This window comes from Leptonychotes weddellii, chromosome 13 (assembly GCF_054177405.1).
Source record: "Leptonychotes weddellii isolate Sample4059 chromosome 13, ASM5417740v2, whole genome shotgun sequence".
Classification (NCBI taxonomy): domain Eukaryota; kingdom Metazoa; phylum Chordata; class Mammalia; order Carnivora; family Phocidae; genus Leptonychotes; species Leptonychotes weddellii.
In genome coordinates, this window is record NC_138381.1 from 50,253,341 (window position 1) to 50,272,222 (window position 18,882).

At 38.2% G+C, this 18,882-nt stretch overlaps 1 protein-coding gene across 1 annotated transcript in view; it reads right to left on the minus strand.

Moving 5' to 3' along the window:
• Positions 1-18,882, minus strand: part of L3MBTL4 (L3MBTL histone methyl-lysine binding protein 4) — a 275,710-nt gene that overhangs the window by 99,662 nt on the left and 157,166 nt on the right. The window contains exons 11-12 of the mRNA XM_081802549.1: positions 16,994-17,167; positions 4,653-4,723 (exon numbers count right to left, since the gene is read on the minus strand). Of these exons, the coding sequence (XP_081658675.1) occupies positions 4,653-4,723; positions 16,994-17,167 (245 nt within the window). The remainder of the gene's footprint in view (positions 1-4,652; positions 4,724-16,993; positions 17,168-18,882) is intronic.

Consider the following 18,882-nt stretch of genomic DNA (forward strand, 5'->3'; position numbering starts at 1 on the left):
ATTACTCAGCCATCAGAAAAGATGAATACCCAACTTTTACATCAACATGGATGGGACTGGAGGAGATTATGCTAAGTGAAATAAGTCAAGCAGAGAAAGTCAATTATCATATGGTTTCACTTATTTGTGGAACATAAGGAATAGCATGGAGGACATTAGGAGAAGGAAGGGAAAAATGAAGGGGGGGGGGAAATTGGAGGGAGAGATGAACCATGAGAGACTATGGACCTGAGAAACAAACAGGGTTTTAGAGGGGAGGCGGGGGGGGGGATTGGTTAGCCCGGTGATGGGTATTAAGGAGGGCAGGTACTGCGTGGAGCACTGGGTGTTATACGAAAACAATGGATCGTGGAACACTACATCAAAAACTAATGATATATTGTATGGTGACTAACATAACATAATAAAATTAAAAAAATAAAATAAAATAAAATAAAAATAAATAAATAAAGATATAAATTTTCAGGTGTAAAAAAAAAAAGTTATAGTAATTAAACCAGTACGGTATTGGCATGAGAATAGACAAGCCAATGGAACAGAACACAATCCAGAAACAGACCCGTATATACGTGGTCACTTGATTTATGATGAACAGTAGGGGAAAAGAAGGTCTTTTTTACTACATGATGCTGGGTCAACTGAATATTCATATGAAAAGTGAATCTTGGCTCCTATGTTATACCATGTATAAAAAATCAGCTCCAGGTGATTTTTAATCTGAAAGATCAAACAATAAAGATTCTAGAATAAAAAACAGCAGAATATCTTCATGAACATATAATAGGCAAATTTTTTTAAACAGGACACTAGAAGTGCTAACCAGAATGGAAAGGATTAATGGACTCTATTAAATTTTGGACTTTGTATTTATCACAGGGCCCCATTAAGAGAGCGAAATGGCAAATCATAGACTGGAGAAGATATCTACAATATATCTAACCAACAATGGACTTGTTTACAGAAATCAAGAATTCCTATACATCAATAAGAAAAGGACAATCTAAAAGACAAATGGGAAAGATATTTCACAAAAGAGTATATTCAAATAGCCAATAAACACGAAAATGTGTTCAAGCTCATTTGGCCTCAGGGAAATGCAAAATTAAAATCATAATTAAATAGTACTGCAAACCCAAATAAATGGTTAAGATTAGGGACTGACAATATTAACTGCTGGCAAGGATGTGGAGTACCTGCAATTTCCAAACTGTGCTGGCAAGAATGTATTGGCGCAACCACTTTGTAAAAATATTTGACACCAGCTCCTAAATACAAGACCATTCAATTGCCCAGAAATTTCCCTCTTCGGTCTGTACCCTACAGAAATGCACACACAGATCCACCAAATCACATGCAAGAATGTTCCTAGCAGCACCATTGCTGAGAGGGCAAGACTGAAAGCAACCAATATTAAAATGGACAGATAAATTGTGGCATCTTCATAAAATTGAGTAATATGCAGTACTGAGAATAAGCAAAAAATCAAACCATGATTCGAATGAATCTCACAAACATAATGTTAGCAAAAAGAGTCAGACATACAAGGATACATATTGTGTGATTTCAATTATAAAGTGATCAAAACAGGGCAAAGCAACTAACAGTGACAGAAATCAGAAGAGTGACTGTCCTGGCAGGAGGTGGTAATTGGACAGCAGAGCTGGGCTTCCACTCAGATTCTATTTCTTGACCCAAATGGTGATTAAATGAGGGTAAATCTCTTGAACTCGTCTAAAACTATGACTTAAAAAATAAAACAACCTAGCAGGTGTACATGATAGCCATGATATATCAGCAACTAGAGGAAAAAAGTCAATTGTAATTCACCAAATATGATTCTATACTGGTAACAAAACAAAAAGGTGAATTATTATATCCAAAATAAATCTGTGAGGGATTTATTAACAATGTTTACCTTTTTCATGTTTATCTCTTGTGTTATTTTTTGCTTTACGAAATTTTTGGATTTGTAAAAAAGTGAGCCTTAGTTACACATTTGAGAGAAACAGTAAACAGTTAAAAGTTTTTTAGCTGAATATTCCACAAAACAAAGATATCCTGTGGGGTAGGGCACTGTGGTGGCCTTGACATTGACATGTGTGTGTGGTACCCAGTAGCTGAGTGTTAGCTGCTCTGGTTCTGCGCTCTCTTAGTGGGCCAAAGGGCAGATCATTAAGACGAGCAGGTCCTTTATACTCAAAGGAAATTAGCTTCACTCAAACTGTACTCAAAGGAAGAGATTTTGTGCAGTTCTCTGTGGAACATTCACTGAGCAAAGGTAAAAACCTGAAAGGCCACCACACAGATGCCCAACTCAAGTCCAGAGAAGGGATGTGGTGCAGCAGATATGGCAACAATATCTTCATGCATTATTTTCCTTAACAAAAGGCAGAAAAGAGAACTACTATTTGCCATGTCTCATGCATAACACTCAATATGCTTACCTATAAACCTGTAGATTAATAAGACAAACTCTAACTTCTGTCAATTTTACTACCAGACACCCTTTCAGATAATCATGTTTTCCTCAATAAATTTATATAGCTAATTAAAAATTTCTACCATCCAATCTTACTTTTATACATTATTATGGTAAAGGAAAGAATGTAGTATCTCTAAGAAGTATCCTTGAAAATTATGGGTAGATTTTTTATTTTATCTCTGCCAAGAATAGCTATTGTGAATAAAATGATTTAGAAAACAAAGATAAAAGTAAAAATTGAAAACATGCCCAAGATATGAAAAACACAGGCTGCATACACATGTGTACACATGTACACACAATCTTTAACATTTCCCCTCATAGGAGAAATGGAGGACACATTTTAGCCCATTTCCCTTTTAAAAAAAGTATTCCTGATGAATTAAGAAGGTGTTTATTTAGATCTATACCCAGAACAACAACAAGAGTAGGAACTTGGAATTTATGCTCAGATTTATAGCCTTACAAAAAATAAAAGGAAAATACTAAATAATCGTTTAATGTCATGATCACACCCTGAACTCTCCCTTTCCTGCCGTGACTTTCATTCAGAGCAACTTCCTCTTTTTTTTCTATAAAGTAACGTTCCTCTCTTTTGTTCTCTGGATTTGCCTGTGCTTTTACGGGAGATTGCTTGTCCGTAATTGCAATTCTTTGCTATTCCCAAATAAACTCATTTTGCTGGTAAAATAACTGGCTGTTTTATTTTTAAGGTCAACATTAAACCTTTTTAAAGTGATGCAGGAAAGAATAAGTACACAGTGAACAAGTTAGAAGAGATTTCATCTTTCACATTATGCAAATGCATTTTGCTAGTGATATTTTCTATTTTTATCAGGATGATCCTCATTACTACTTTTACTATATGAATTACAAAATTGACTGTGTATCTGCTTTAACAGGAATATATACATAATTACTCTGTGGAGATATTTTCAAAAGTGTCAAAATATGAATTAAAACACTGACACTTTTTAAGGGCTCCTTATACGGCTCCAAAACACATGTTGTTTACAGAACGAAGGCTTGGTAAAATGGATTAGAACATTCGTATGGAGCAGTTTCTAAAATATCAGTCATTTATTTTATTTAAAGCAATGTTCAGATCTGATGATATTACCCAGAAATGCTTCTGGTTAGGGAGAAACATGTAGATGCACAATGAAACCAAAGTAACTTAACTGCCTTCCATTTTCTGAGGAAAAGATTCCTCCTCCCTTCGTGGCTGAGATGAAATCAAGAGCCGTTCCAGCCGCAAGCTGAGCTTGGTCTCTGCCTGAGGTGAACAGGTTAGCTTTGCTCAGAGATGTCATAGCTCTTTTTGGTCAATGGCTGCCAAGCACACTCTTTTTCTCTTAAGAAAAGTCTAATGGGTAATGGGTAGATGGAGATGAGTGCAGTGCTACCAAGTTGTGCTAATTTGCTGTGCTTTTGGCCAAGGCAGCAGAAAACTCACTAATTTTCTTTTCCTCTGGAAGAGGAACAGGGCTCCTGTCGTGTTCTGGGAGATACAAACATGCAGAACTACTATAGCTGAAGACATAGGACGCTAATTACAAGTTACCAATGTTTCATCTGATCAAATAAAAATTATTGCACTAAATGAACACAACTAAGGGGAAACTTATTCCTTAGCTTGCTACAATATAACCTCAAAATTATAGATGAAATTCTGTATATATCGAAACTCAACTGGAAAGAAACAGAATTAAATGAAAGCATGCAATTCTTTTTCCTACACTCCAATAATCCTTCAGCTTTTAGTTTTAAGTTTAAACAAAACTTTTCCCCTAACAACCTTCTTGGCTGTCTTAATAATGAGGTACATTTCCCAGTCCCTCAATATATAAAAATGCCATGAGACGCTCCCCGTTTCCCTCCTTCATGCCCTCTGTGGATGACAGAGAGATTCCACCACTGAGACCTTTACTTGGATAGGTTTTGATTTGTCTTATAATGAATGAGGATCACAGAAATTAGAGTCTAGTCCTTTCACTTTAAAAATGAAAAAATCAAGGTTGGAGTGGAGAAGTAATGGAACGTACTTGTCTGTAAGGTTGGGACTAGACCACAAATCCCCTCCTGGAATGATAAAACCAACCCAGCAAACAAGACATTCTTCACAACAAAAAGCATAGTCTGTGTTTTTGCTAGTGTTTTTGTTTTTTACCTCTGAAGAGATTATCCAAGTCAATATCTTCTTTTCCTTTGATTTTCAAACACTTTGCCTGCTGTACAAGTCTGGGCAAAGAACAGAAATAAAATCTAGATTCATTATCCGGTGAGGTAGGAATCAATCATGACAGCAGCACAAATTTAAATAGAAACCACAGGGTAAACAGTAATTGACAGGTATTTTGCTGCACCAAGGCTTGTTACAGTTTTTCTTCAGTTTAAGATTTTTAAAATATATTTTCTGTCAGAAACTCTAACTTTGAAACCTGCAACTTGAAAGCTCTCCCCACACCAGCCCCCATTCATTCTGTTACAGCAGAAAGTTTCTAGAACTCTCTGGGGAATAATCTCTTCAGGTTCTGAGGAGGAGCTATCAGGGATGATAAGGGATGGTATGGTAGTAAGTGGGTAAATAGTAATTGCTACTGATGATTTTAGCTTTTATTTTAATCAGAAGATTATAGACATTGTGCTTAAACAACCGTATAAAGTAATTTAGTTACACAGTTGAATGTCAGAGAATTAATTAACTTTTAAAATGCTCCTGTTTGCAGTAAGGACTAATTTTGTAACTCTTCCATCATGCAACTTTATTAAAACTTGAGGCTCATGGTTTGTAATGAATATGGAAGTTTCTAAAATGAAAATTTTCCAGTGTTGCTAATTACCTAGTGATTAATTTTAAGTAGAGAGACCTTGAGATAGTTGATTAATTTATCCATATATATTTACGATTTTCATGAAAATTATAATAGCTTGCTTTGCAAATGCATGTTCCTATTGCACTTGTACAGTAGCCCTCTCCTTTTAGCCTCACTGACAAACTTTCGAGTCTGTTTCAATTTCTGTTTTAGATGAGGATCCCGATTCAGTCACCAAAACCTTACACAGGAACCTAAATGACTCGTACATAATTGGAGGTCGTTTTACCTATAAATTCTATAAATATATATGTCATGGTAAAAACATATTCTATCAGTTAGATATATATATTTTTTACCATTAGACATTTTTTTAAAGATTTTATTTATTTATTTGGCAGAGAGAGAGTAAAAGCAGGGGGAGCAGCAGAGGGAGAGGTAGAAGCAGGGAGCCCGATGCGGGGCTCAATCCCAGGACCCTGGGATCATGACCTGAGCCGAAGGCAGACACTTAACCGACTGAGTCACCCAGGCACCCCCCATTAGACATTTTTAAATAAAAAATGCAAGAAATGGAGAAAGAATTTCTTTTGAAATCCTACCTTGGACCTTAAAAGAAAGCCCTACATAGCTACTATGGAACATCCTAGCTAGGGGTAGTGAAGCTGAAGTGTAGTGTGGAGACCAGCACCCTCAGCAGAGAAAACCTGCATCCAGGCTCTAGGCTTGTACCCCAGAGCTCATTTCTAAACTCTATATGTAGGTCTCAACTTCCCAACATGCAAAAGGAAGCTGGACTTGCTTTACAGGGTTTGTTCTGAACAGTTAGTGAAACTCTGTACTATAAAATAGTTTACAAACTTTTATTCAGCACAGACGTGCATAAAAATGTGAGGAATATTTTCATTAATTCAATATGCTTAATTTTCATTATACTCTGGATATATACAGATCATCAGGATTTGTTTACGTCCTTGTAGGAAAGAATATTAGCAATAGAAAGAGGGCTTGGATTTAAGCAGTGAGCAGCTGGTGGAGAGAGCTGGTCAACGTGGAATGCCAGAGGCACAACGTGTGCACTCAATAGCACAGTGTCGTCATTTTGCAAAGAAGATGGAAAAAAGAACAATTTTAGTCTGCTTATATATTTTTGCAAATGTGTGCTTGGGTATATTCTCCAAAACTTTACAAATTTGATGAAACTGAGTTGATTTTCAAACCATCTTAAAGCATCCCTCTACAATTGATCCTGATGAAGATCTTGATTCTGTCTTAAAAATTTGAAAAATAGACGCTAGTATGCCTTATATAACTTTGATGGGGATTTTAAAAAGCAATTTAAAAATAAATCAAATAATTTTACTGAGTAGCTTTAAAATAAAATTCCAGGCACTGCCATTAACCACAGACATATTTCAGTACAGTCTTGCTTTCTAAATGATTACATCACTAGGGTCACCCTGTAATCAGTTCAGGCTCAGTAACATTTCCTGAGTGAGACAGGTATCTTCTAAGGACTTCTGGACTCCTCACTTTCTTCACCCTCATTTCATTATCACAAAAACTCTATAAGGTAGAGGCATAGGACCCTTGATATAAATAAAGAAACTGAGGCTCAGAGATATTAAATCATTTGCCCATCTTGGGCACACAGTGAGTCAATGGTGAAGCCAGAACACAAACTCCAGTCTGCAGACTCCAAATCCAGGTTTCCCCTTCTCTGAGCATCATTGTCCAATGCCTGCTGAGCACTCACAGAAGGCATCAAGAAGGAGAAGTCACTGGCACAGCAAAAGAAAGGGAGAGTCAATAATGCTCCTGGCAGCTGGAGGGAGAGATGGCCTGGAGCTAGGCTAGTGGGGAACTCTGTGGAGGATGCAACTGGGTCTGGTCCTAAAAGAAGGGAGATGACAGGCTTGTAAAGTTCTAGAAAATTAAGGTGGGGGAAAAGCAGGAACTGCAGCAGACTGGGCATAAGCACAATGAGAGGGAGGGTGTTCGGCGGACACGGAGAAGCTAATCAACCTACTGGGCTGAAGCACCTGCACTGTGTAGGGAAAGGAGGATCGGAGGTGAGGCTAAAAGAACAAGCTAGAGCCAAGTCGTGGAGAGCCTTGCATGCTGTTCTCAAGCGTTTGGACTTCCTCTTGGTGACAGAGAAGACAGTGACTGAAGTGTTGCATCTTGAAAAGAGTCTACTGCATACAGGGAGCAGAAATGTTTGGTGATGATTAGGCCAGTAATGTGCCAAAGATTATTTGTTTGTATTTTAGCTAAAAAGGTAATACCACTGAAATCTCTAGGCATTATTCTTTCACCAGTAATTGTGCTTGAAGCCTGGCCCATACTTTTCATCATAGTTCCAGGCTCTCCAAACAATCTTCCAAATCCTTTGCTAATGCGATTGCTGGTGCAGCCCCAAGTGTCAGGCTACCCGTGTGTCTGTGTACCCCTGACTCACCCACACAGGAGTGCATGACTTAGAGAATTACTGCTTCTGTTGCGGAGACTGGCCGCTGTCATCGAGAGTCTCTGCTACCCACATTGGTTTTCCACTTGCCTTGTCCTTTGGATTTTGTTACTTCCTGTTGACAAAAGGGGCTGCATGCTCTCTGACTCCCTTTCTGTGCTTCTGCTACATTTAAAATGGCAGGTTAGTGGCTACTCTTTCTGGGCTTGGTAAATGCTAGGCCCTGAACTAGATGCCTAACATGAAGGAGGTAATATTAATCTTATATCTATGTGTTGAAAAGTATAAAGAGGCTAAATAAGTCACACAATAAGCTGAAGAGCCAAAGTGGGAAAAAATCAGAATTTGGAGTTAAGTCAGGTTAGTCTAAATGTAGTCAAACTCCTAGAACGGGAGTTGCAAACGGCAGCCCATGAGTCAAATCCTGCCCATTGCCTGCTTCTGTGAATGAAACTGTAGTAAGCCATGTTCATGCATTACTTATAGTCCATGGCTGCTTTCACACACACACAGTGGTCAAGCTGAGGAACTATAGTAGAGATCTTAAGGCTGGCAAAGCCTAAAATATTTACTGTCTGGCCCTTTAGAAAAAAAGTCTGCTGACTCCTGTTCTAGCAGTAAAGGAAGAGGTTCCTAAGGCCAAAAATATACCTATGACATGTGATGGTTTTACATACTACCTTTTCTCAAAATTGCCTTAATAACTGTAGTTAGTTATCACTTAGAATAGGGCTTCAAAGGCAAATATTGAGCTCTGAATGTTTTTTATTTTTTTAGACAAATTGCCCAGGTCCAATCAGTATTTCCTTAAGCTTTTCCTACATGCAGGTATTACAGTCAGCCAAAATGGTATCCGCCACCGAGAGACTCAGAACCTACCAGAGGATACAGATGTGTAAAGTGCCAACTTTCACACAAAGCAGATGGAGGAAAGCCCTACACGAAGAGATGAGAAAGTGCTTTGGGATCACAAAGTGGGAAGGGACTTTCTGCTTAAAATGTCAGTGAGATCAGAAAAAACTTTCAGGAGGAGAGGAGTTTGTCTAGGCCTCAAAGCAAGTTTTACTAAGGGAAGCATCAAGGGGGACAGGTGTGGTGTGTGATGAGGTGAAGTGTGCAGGCTGGGGATATATTATGAGGACTGCAAAGGCTTTCTGCACATGTATGTATGTATTCTGTGTGTGTGTGTGTGTGTGTGTACACTTGTGTGTATGTGTGTTTGTATGTGTGAATTTAGTGGATAGTAAAGCAAAATAAGTCAAGAACCCCTAAGACTATATATCTAAGGACAGATTCATACAGTATATATTTAGTTTGTAAATAAAATGTAATTCAACTTTTAAAAATATTGCATTATAAACCATCAATAAATGACATACATATGGAAATGTTTACTTCAGCATTATTTAAAGAGGAAAAATACTGGAAACAACCTGACTGTCGACAGGGGAGTTAGCTGAATAAGTTAAGGTATGTCCATTCTATGATAAATGATATAGTTATTTAAAACAATGCACTGGACCCATTTGTGTTAATACGGGAAATTACCCATGACATATTGTTAAATAAATAAAACACATTTTTAAGCTAATATCTCTTATTGTCAGACTTTAAACCAGCAAACAATGGTTTTACATGGCAGTCCGTAAGAGATAAGGGAAATTTGTTTTTTCTTTGTGAGTAGACTTAGTTGTGTAAGTCTTTACAAGTTTTCCACATAAAAAGAAAAGTCCAAGACCAGATTATGTTTCTTCTAGCCACAAGTGCTGACTTCTTTATAGGTGCCTTGTTCAGAGCGCCATTATAAACTTGGCATAAAAATAAGTGTGCATTTTATTAAAGCTTCAGCATTTAATGTCAGGGTCCTTTAAATTTCGCTGACATGTTAACCTGTCAGGAATGCAGCCTCTTTCCCCTACAGTCAACATGACTGTATCCTAATCTATCCAGAGTGATACATGCCAACCTTGAAAGAGACATTACCACAAAATTACTGTAATATTTTTTAAAAGAGTGAGTGTATATCTGAATATCCATATGTATACATAAACACAGAAAAAGTGTAAAAGAGAACATTATTATTCACACAAGTAACCTCAGGATGCACATCAGAGTTGAGGAGTGGGGAGTGAGAAATTATGTTTTAAAAACTTCTCTATTACCTGATTTATTGCAGTGGGAATTTTATCATATTTTAACAAGCCTATAAGTTAGTTTATTTGACCAGAAAAAGTCTGGGTATTATTATTTTTTTTAATTTTAATTTTTTTTCTTTTTACTAATCTATATTTTCTAATTTTCCTATAATACACAAGAATTGCTTTAGTTATGAGAAAAAATCATGTTAAATGTCCCAATTTTACTATTTGCAATGAATGGAAAATAATTGTTTTAAAGCCAGATTAAGGATGTAGATGAGAAAAAATGCCCACTGGTGCTTGGGCAACAAAGTTTTGTTTTTCTGGTGTACAGGAACACCCATATTCCTTTATGCACAGAACCGTGGACATTTTAGCACACACTGTTCTGCAGCATTTAATTACTAAGAGCCTGGGCCAAGGCAGGATTCCAGAAATCCAGAGATCCACAATAAATTATAAAATGCCTTGTGAGAACCAGCTCAGAGAAATATTTTTAAAGATCTTTTTAAGGCATACATTGAGCATTTTATAATGTTTCAGCAGAAGTGTAAATCTGTTTACAAACCACCAGACTATAATGGAGGTGCCAAGTCCTTTTACCCCAGCACTGTTACTGTCTACACTCCTGAGCTGATCTTGACACGACTCACTTCATTTTTAATTTGCAAAATATTCAACAGAACCACCCTGCCTTTTTTCCCTAATGGCATGGATCTACTTATGGTCTCTAGGAGGTTAAGATCGGTAATTGCTGGAAACATTGTAAGTGTTGCCCATTCACTCCCTTGTTACTTCTTCCATGGCACTTAGCCACAGTCTGCCATTTTCTCCTCATTGATAGTTTACTTTTGTTTGCTCTCCTCCATCTCCTCTGACAATACGCTCCCTGCAGGGCTGGGGCAGCTGTGTTCACCGCCATATCCTTAGCACCTACCACACCACCCGGCCACAGTAGAAGCTCCACATGTATTTGCTGAATGAATAAATGTTGATGCAATGAGGGAATCAACATGCCTCCTGCCAAGTCTTCCTGCCTGACTGAGTTTAAGACCTCATCCCTCCACTTTACTAGCTTGGGCCATTTTCTTACCACCAAGTGAAAGCTTACTGAAGTCAAAGATTTTAGTCTGCTTTGTTCTAGCTATATCACTGCAGTTTGGAGTACTACTTTTCTAAGTATTTGTTCAAAGGATAAATGTTGAATGAATGAATGATTGAATATGTCCTATTTCAGGATGTGGCTACAGTCAGGATCTCAGTTCTGCAAGGTTAAGTGTCATTCAGGTATTCATACCATAAACCAGTTCTATTCTGACCTAATCTTAATTCTAGAGGAGGAAGAGGTATGGAATAGTGAGCAGAGCAATGACGCAGGAGTCAGAGGGCTCCAAGTGGCCATTCATGACAGTGTCAATAGGGAACTCAATTCTTTGGCTCCGGTATCCTTATTTTTCTGTGGGCAAGAAACAGGGCTAGACAATCTTTGAGTCCCTTCCCACTGCAAAGCCCCAGGATTGTCATACTCCACTAGAGATCCTTCATCGTGTGCCTGGAGGTGTGGAAAAGGAGGGAGTTTGTCTGGATGGTGCTGGGTTTCCTGTCCAGCCACAACCTCTACAGAAGGTTTCCTGGGTGTCCAGGAAAAATCCTGATGTTTGACCACTGCTCACATGATTAAGGGGTGTAATTGAGTTTCAGATGCAGAGGAATAGCTCAGACTAAATAAATAAAGGTCTAAATTTCTATTATTGGTGCAAAGATGTGTTGTACATACACAACTAGAACTGGCTCAGTTGCAAGACTTTAAAATCAACAATTTTTATAAAAATGGAAAAAGGTATCAATAGTCTCTACTGTGTGCCAGGCACAGCCATACTTCCTATATACCTATATTCAAGATCTAAGCCTCATACTTTATATTCATTTCACAGGTAAGGAAATTGAGTCTCTAAGACACAAACTAATGAAGATACCTGAACCAATGAACTTAGATTTACTAAGAACCTATTATAATGTGACCAGGAATGAGGAAAAAACAAAAGCATAATGAAAACTGGTTCATACCCTTTAGCAGCCTCCCATTCTTACGAGAAAATAAGGCACATATACAATGTAAGCACTAAGAAGGCACATGTAGACACAGACACACAAGCTATTGATGTGTGGTATAGACCAAAGCACAAAGGAGTGCTAAGAACAAGGAATGGGGCTATCTCTTACTGTATCCATATCCCTGGACCTACCAAGTTCCTGGCACAGAGTGGCTGCTCAAAATCTATTTAACTTGTTGAGTGCCTACTGAGTATCAGGCATTATACTAGGTGTCAGAAATACAGAAATGTGTACGATGTGGTCTCTGACCTCAAGAAGCTCATATGGGCTGGAACTGCTGTAGAGAAAACTTTAAGGTACAGCTGAGCCTTTGAGAAGGGAGAAGATGCAGGTGGGAGTAGATAAGGAAGGAGGAATGGGAACAAAGGCACCAGCCCAGGAATAAAAACAATATTGTGGGTGATCACAGGGAGTGAGTGGGACACTGAGTAGGCTTCATCTCCCCAAGCAGAGAATTTATGTGGGAAGTTATGAGAAAAAACACTGATGGATTAAGGAAAACCTAGGTAATGACTTGGAAGACTAATACAGGAAACAACCAACTAACACTGTTTTAATTCTGAGAATGGACCCCATAGCAGGTATTTATGGTGCAGCTAATTTGAGTAGTGGAAATAAACTAGCTGGCTTGTGGCAGCACAATTTATTATGAGGATCATTAAGGAACTATTCCCACTACACACCATTCCCTCTGATTACCATAGCTTCCTCAGCCATTTTTATTATCAGTATAGGCCTTAGGGAAGTGCATAAAATTTATAATATGGAAGGCATTAGGGGAAAAAGGAGATTTACTAGGCATTTTCTTAGATTTTCTTTCTTTTTCTTTTCTTCTTTTTTGAGAGAAAGAGAGACAGCGTGGGGGAGGAGCAGAGGAAGAGAGAGAATCTTAAGCAGGCTTCATGCTCAGCAGCACGGAGCCTAATGTGGGGCTCGATCTCATGACCCTGAGATCATGACCCGAGCCAAAATCAAGAGTCAGATGCTTAACTGACTGAGTCACCGAGATGTCCCTCTTAGATTTTCTTAACAGCAATGAATGAGTATGAATATGACTGAATATTAACAATGGGGTTCTACCGATTGTGTGAATTAGAATATGTTAAGCACTGCTTTGGGGAAGCAAAAGAAGATATTAAAGAATACTTAGGTGGCTGCAAATGCCTGAAAAAATGCTCCACTCAGACCCAGGGAAGCTAGCTAACAAATAATATGGAGGGAGGGGACAGTTGCATTTCAAAGTAATTTCTTTATGATGAAATTGTTTTAATGAGTATAATTTTATTCCCATGTTGCAGAGAGAGACCCTTAATCTATTAAAATAAAATGTGTTCAAGAAAGAAGATTTTGTATAACATATAGTATAAATAAAAACAAATGGCTATGGGAAATCATGGTAAGATTCTTCCCCTCCAAATAGTTCTATTTTCACAAAACAAGAAATAAATGCATCACAAGATGACCCTGAGAATCACAGACGCAGTAGAAAGTCATCTAGACATAAATTCAGCCAGACCGTTCAAACATTAAGCTGACATCCCTTGGCTAGTCTAATGTAGTGGAAATGTGTATAAGATTTGGAATCAGGCAGTTCTAGACCCAAATCCTAACTTTCCTACTAATTGTCTGTGTGATCCTGCAAACTCTGCCCAACGTCTCTGAACCTGCAGGTGTCTACATTATAAAATCAGAATAAGAATACTTACCACACATAAGGTTGTTGTGAGGATAAAATGAAATTAACACAGTGATGTATGCAGACTGTTTAGCACAGTGCTTTGTGGCCCAAAGTAAGTGTGTGATATTAATATTAGATAGCTATTATTACTGATACTTCTAGTGTTACTATTATTAGTTTACTGAAACAGGAATATGCTGGATGGAATCAGAACACCTATATTTGGGTCCCAAATCAGTTACTACTAAGGATCTCAACATCCTCACTTATTAATGGCAATACTATGCTGACAATAATATCTGTTTTGCCTAAGTTATAAGACTATGGGAAGCTCCAAAGGTAATGTATGTGCAAACTATAAACTGTCAAATTAAAAATATCCCCTAGAGTACATACCTAAATGAAAGAAACTCAAGTATAAGGTCATTTGCCTGTACATAATGCACCAGGAATGTAATACTACTCCATTCTATTAGCATAAAGGGAAAACGACAGTCTGTCAGAAATGATGACCTTCTGTGAGACTGGCTCTTTAAAGCTGTGTTAACATGGAATATTACCGCTATGAATGTGAATCTTGTAAACATCTAGTAGTATATGGTCTACTCAACTTTAAAACTTGACCCTCTATTCAGAAAATGTGAACATAATCAGATGATTTACTAATAATAACCCCCTCTACCAAGATTAATATAAAAACAAACATACTTTTAAAAATAATCACAAAACTGGGATGCAGTTAGGGAAAAGACAAAATTCCCTAAATTTTTGGGCAGCATCTAACTGATTTGGGAAGAATGTCAAGAGTTAATTTTACATTTTGCACTTGAATTGTCAGAAGTCCGGATATTCTAAGGTGACAAGTGTTCCTGGTATAAGCAATTACAGAAGGCCTGTCCAGAGCTCAGTGATGGATTGGTGAATGGCTGGCTGCATGGATGGGAGGAGGGATGGAATCTGTAACTCTAATTTTCTCTAATTTAACCCCCATGCCTATCCTTGGACATGAGCCAGGTAAAAATCATTCTCAACAGGTAGAAGAAAGAGATAGAATTTAAATAGTCTCCACCTGTATCTGCTACCTTGTGATTTTTAAGAGCAAAGATTTAAGTTAGGGAAAAGTCAGCCCCAGGAAACCACTACAAGTAAACTGTAAAGAGAATTAAAATATATTTTCTCTGCTCATAATCAGCCTTACTTATGATTCCTTGATGATTTCCTGGCTTTTTTTTTCCCACCACTCTGGAATTCTAGACCATGAGCAGGATGTCACAGAGATGGGGGTAGAATCAAGGTGGGCACTCCAGCAAATACTAAGCAAACATTGTCATGAGGGCTGGTTAAATGAAAAAAAGTGGGCTGGGACTGGAGTGCAAGGAGGGCTTTGGTCTTGAGAATGGAAAACAAAAGAAGGCTTAAGAATTCAAGATGTGCACAGTATGACTCCCCTCCCCTTGCCCAGTTCCTTATACAGCACTGGGCGTACATGAAATAGGATTCCACAGGATAGGGTCATGTGTGATTTTTTGCTTGGTTATCAACTAACATTCTCTACTTCTTCTTTCTATCTGTAGCAATTATGCTTGTCTGGTCTATTTCAGTGTAAATCCCCTTCAAAATGGTAAAGCATATAATAATATATTGAAAAGAGTTATGTTCCTAAGAGGAGTTCAAGAGAGGAGAGGCCATATATCTATGTTTGCTGAAAAGAAAGGCTTAGCTAGCCTCAGAGAATGTGGCAGTTTAACAGTTTTTTTAAAAGCGGTTCAAAGATCTGTTTTGTCTCCCCGACTTTTGACATTGAGGACGAACGTCTAAAATGTTTACAAGAGAAACTGACTAAATTTTTATTTGGAAAATAAAAAGGTAACAGAACAAAAAAGAATATGAGCAAAAGGATGTACTGGTCTCAATAATTCTGGGATAAATAAATACCATTCCTTGGAAAACAGTTTTAAAAAAAGCAAAGGAAAAAATTCTCCCTCCACTGGGACATGGAAAGGACACCGGAGCCCCTCAACTACTTAGACTTGTAAACAGTGTGGGCGGGAAAAAAGCAGTAAAGAACAGCAAGACCCTGTGAAGTTTCAACAAGAGAAGTGGGTGTATAACAAATAATAAAAAATGCAAGATACAGCTACAAAAATAGACATGCATATCCATAGGAAATAAACGGTGCAGTAGAGCTAATCTGCACAGTGGTGTGCGGAGAGATCAAAACCAAAATCAGCTACTCAACAAGAAGGAAACATCACCCAAATACGTTATACCAACATTTGCTTGAAAAAGAACAAAACCCACCCTTTGCACCAAACTCTCCTGATGGACAGGTGTCTCCTTGGGAGGGAGGAAGCAGCCTCGCTGGGACTGAAGGCATAAACGGGCAGAAAGTTGTTCCATTGGGAGCTGGGGCTCCCACATGATGAGAGGCGCATGCCTCTTCCTTCCATATGGTGCTGAATGAACAGAGCAAGGCTCTGGGGAGAAACAACAGCCCCCCTCAAGTAGCCGCTCCTTCAAAGCTCACACAGGGAGGGTCTACTGTCTCTCAAGGGCTTGAACAGGAGTGCCTCCTTCCTGCAGTGGGGTCTGAGAAACACTCACTCCTTGCTTTTCTGACCAGCCTTTCTTGGCTCCTTGTCTGTCTGGTCTCCAATTACTTACTGAGTGTCAGATTTTTCTATGTTTATAATTCCTGGCATAGGTTAAGACATATCAAATAAGGTTGCATTTGCAGCTCCCTAGAAAATGGTAACATGTAAATGAAAATTGGAAATTGATGTTTCAAGGGTAAGTTTGCATTTAAGAACAAAAGGATAATGTGTTACCAATGAATCAACACGGAAACTGTTCCCAGTAAGAAGAAATCATATGGAAGGTGCATCTGGACTAACAAGGACAAGACAGATACAAGGCAGGACAGGAAATCCTGGTAGGATGCAGTAGATGCAAATACTCCACGTCCTAAAGAGAGCCCATCTCTGAATAAAGATGTTTTCAAGGCAAAAGGGAATCTTAGGGAATTTTAAAAATGAGATGCACTTTCTTATCACTCACATGTAATATGTACATTTAGAAAGAAATGAATCCAAATTTTTGAGAATGAAGACACAAAAAGTGCTTTTTAAATGAACATCAAGCCTTAGATGAATTCCATGAGCTAGTGAATGTAATAATATACAAAACCAAACACAACTATTTCAAAGAAATATAAGGAACTGTATATTACTATTAAAAATGTTGTTCTTTTACTATTCTCCATGGTTTACTTTAAATTTTCAAAAAGGTCCTTACCTAGGCTGACTGTTCACCTTTTCATGTTTTCCGTTGAAGTTCAAACTGCAGAGGTTCTTCGATTTCAAATGCGAAGAGTCGGATTCCAAATTTGCCTGTGTTTGTTCTCTCAGACGATCATGAAGTGTTGCCTCCTTTTTCAAGTTCATGTCTGAATACGGGCAGCCAAAAGCACTGGTTTGTATAAAAATGAGGGCACAGTTGTCAGTTTATAGCAATAAATCAGGAACCCAACGTCACTGGGCCAGACTTACATCCAAATTTTAATGACTGAAGGGAGGCCTTCTTCTTTCACTGAGTACACCCTAATAAGCTTCTTCTCCTCTTGCCCTCTGAATAAACCTCACGTCCCAGACCATAGACACTGGTCAGCAGACTGTGACAGGTGGAGTCATCAGCACATACAGTTTTTACAACTTTGGAAACTTACACATCTAAGAATAACGTAATGATGTTCTTCAGGTACAGCAATGGAAATGTTATATAAACACTTGATTCAAAGTTTGTATCCTCTGATATTTATGCCCTGATTTGACCGCCTACATCACAAAATACTATGGGTCATGAAAACTGTTCACCAGTATCAGAGAATATTATGCTTTTCTTCCTTAACATTCATGTATCCAGAAATCCTATATCTGTATTTCTGCTTAATCCTCCTGAAACCTGCTAGGAAGTGTTGTGTTGGAATGTGAAGGAACACCTGAGATGAAAAAGGAGAGGGCACAGTGAAGGCTGAGTCCCCAGTCTTGGGATGTGGTTTGGAGCCTAACTGGCAAGGATCTACCAGGACCCAGGATCTGATTCTTTCTACAGACTAATGAGTAGTCTCTGTCAGATTTCTGTGCCCACAGCCCTGTCTCCAAAGAAGCCCCAAACTTGTGCTGCTTAGGAGTGAGGCAGCCACTATCAGGGAAAGCCCAGGGGTGACACGTCACCTGCAGGCAACTCCGGGGGAAGGCATTTCATACTCAAGCTTCTGTTTCTCTCCAGTTAAATGGGAAAATCAGACCCGATCCTAACACACACACACACATACATCCCAACATGGCAGTTGCTACTATTATCATAGTGCTATTATAATCTCCATCTAGGGAAGCACATAGTCAAATGCATCAATATCTAGGCAGTCTGGTCTTTTTGAGGAATTTGCTTCCAATTTACTATACATTTGCTGACGTATGACACATAATAAATTCTTTTTCGATGGATGAATATTTTCTTTTGTTATGTTAATGGCATGATAAAATCAGGGACCAATGCAGTTTTTCCTCTATTTTCAAGCAGATGGAGTTTTCCAAGGAGAGCCCATAAACAATCTAACCCCAGAAGGCCTTTAGTACCAACCTATACCTAGAATTGATCTTCTGGATGACACCAGCCTGACCCAACAAGCCAGAGTGAATCTGAACGAACAATAGGGATGATCAGCAGCCTTTGCTACAGACAAGGGAGTCCTCTCTACATGCATGTTCTGCAATTTGTAATACTTGGCGTTGATTTATTGGCTTATTCAGTTATTGATTCAATAATCCATTAACTGAGCATCTGCTACATCATAGGCATTTGAGAGACTATAAACCCAGTGAAGAAGTTAAGACATATTTATACATAAATATAATTTATAATAAGAACAAAAAAGCTATCTCTACTGAGTGTGTACTATAGGTCCATTAAAACTCAAGGCTTTTTACCTATATTATTTCTAATATTTATTACTAAATACCCAAAGATGGTATTAATATATTTATTGTGTGGGTAAGAAAACAGTCACACACAGGATAAGCAACTATCCCCAAGTTGCTTGGCACTTTCTTGAGAAGCCTCAAAATAGATCACTTAATTACTAGCACCAACCAATCAGGTGGGTAGAAGAGGGACAAGGTTTT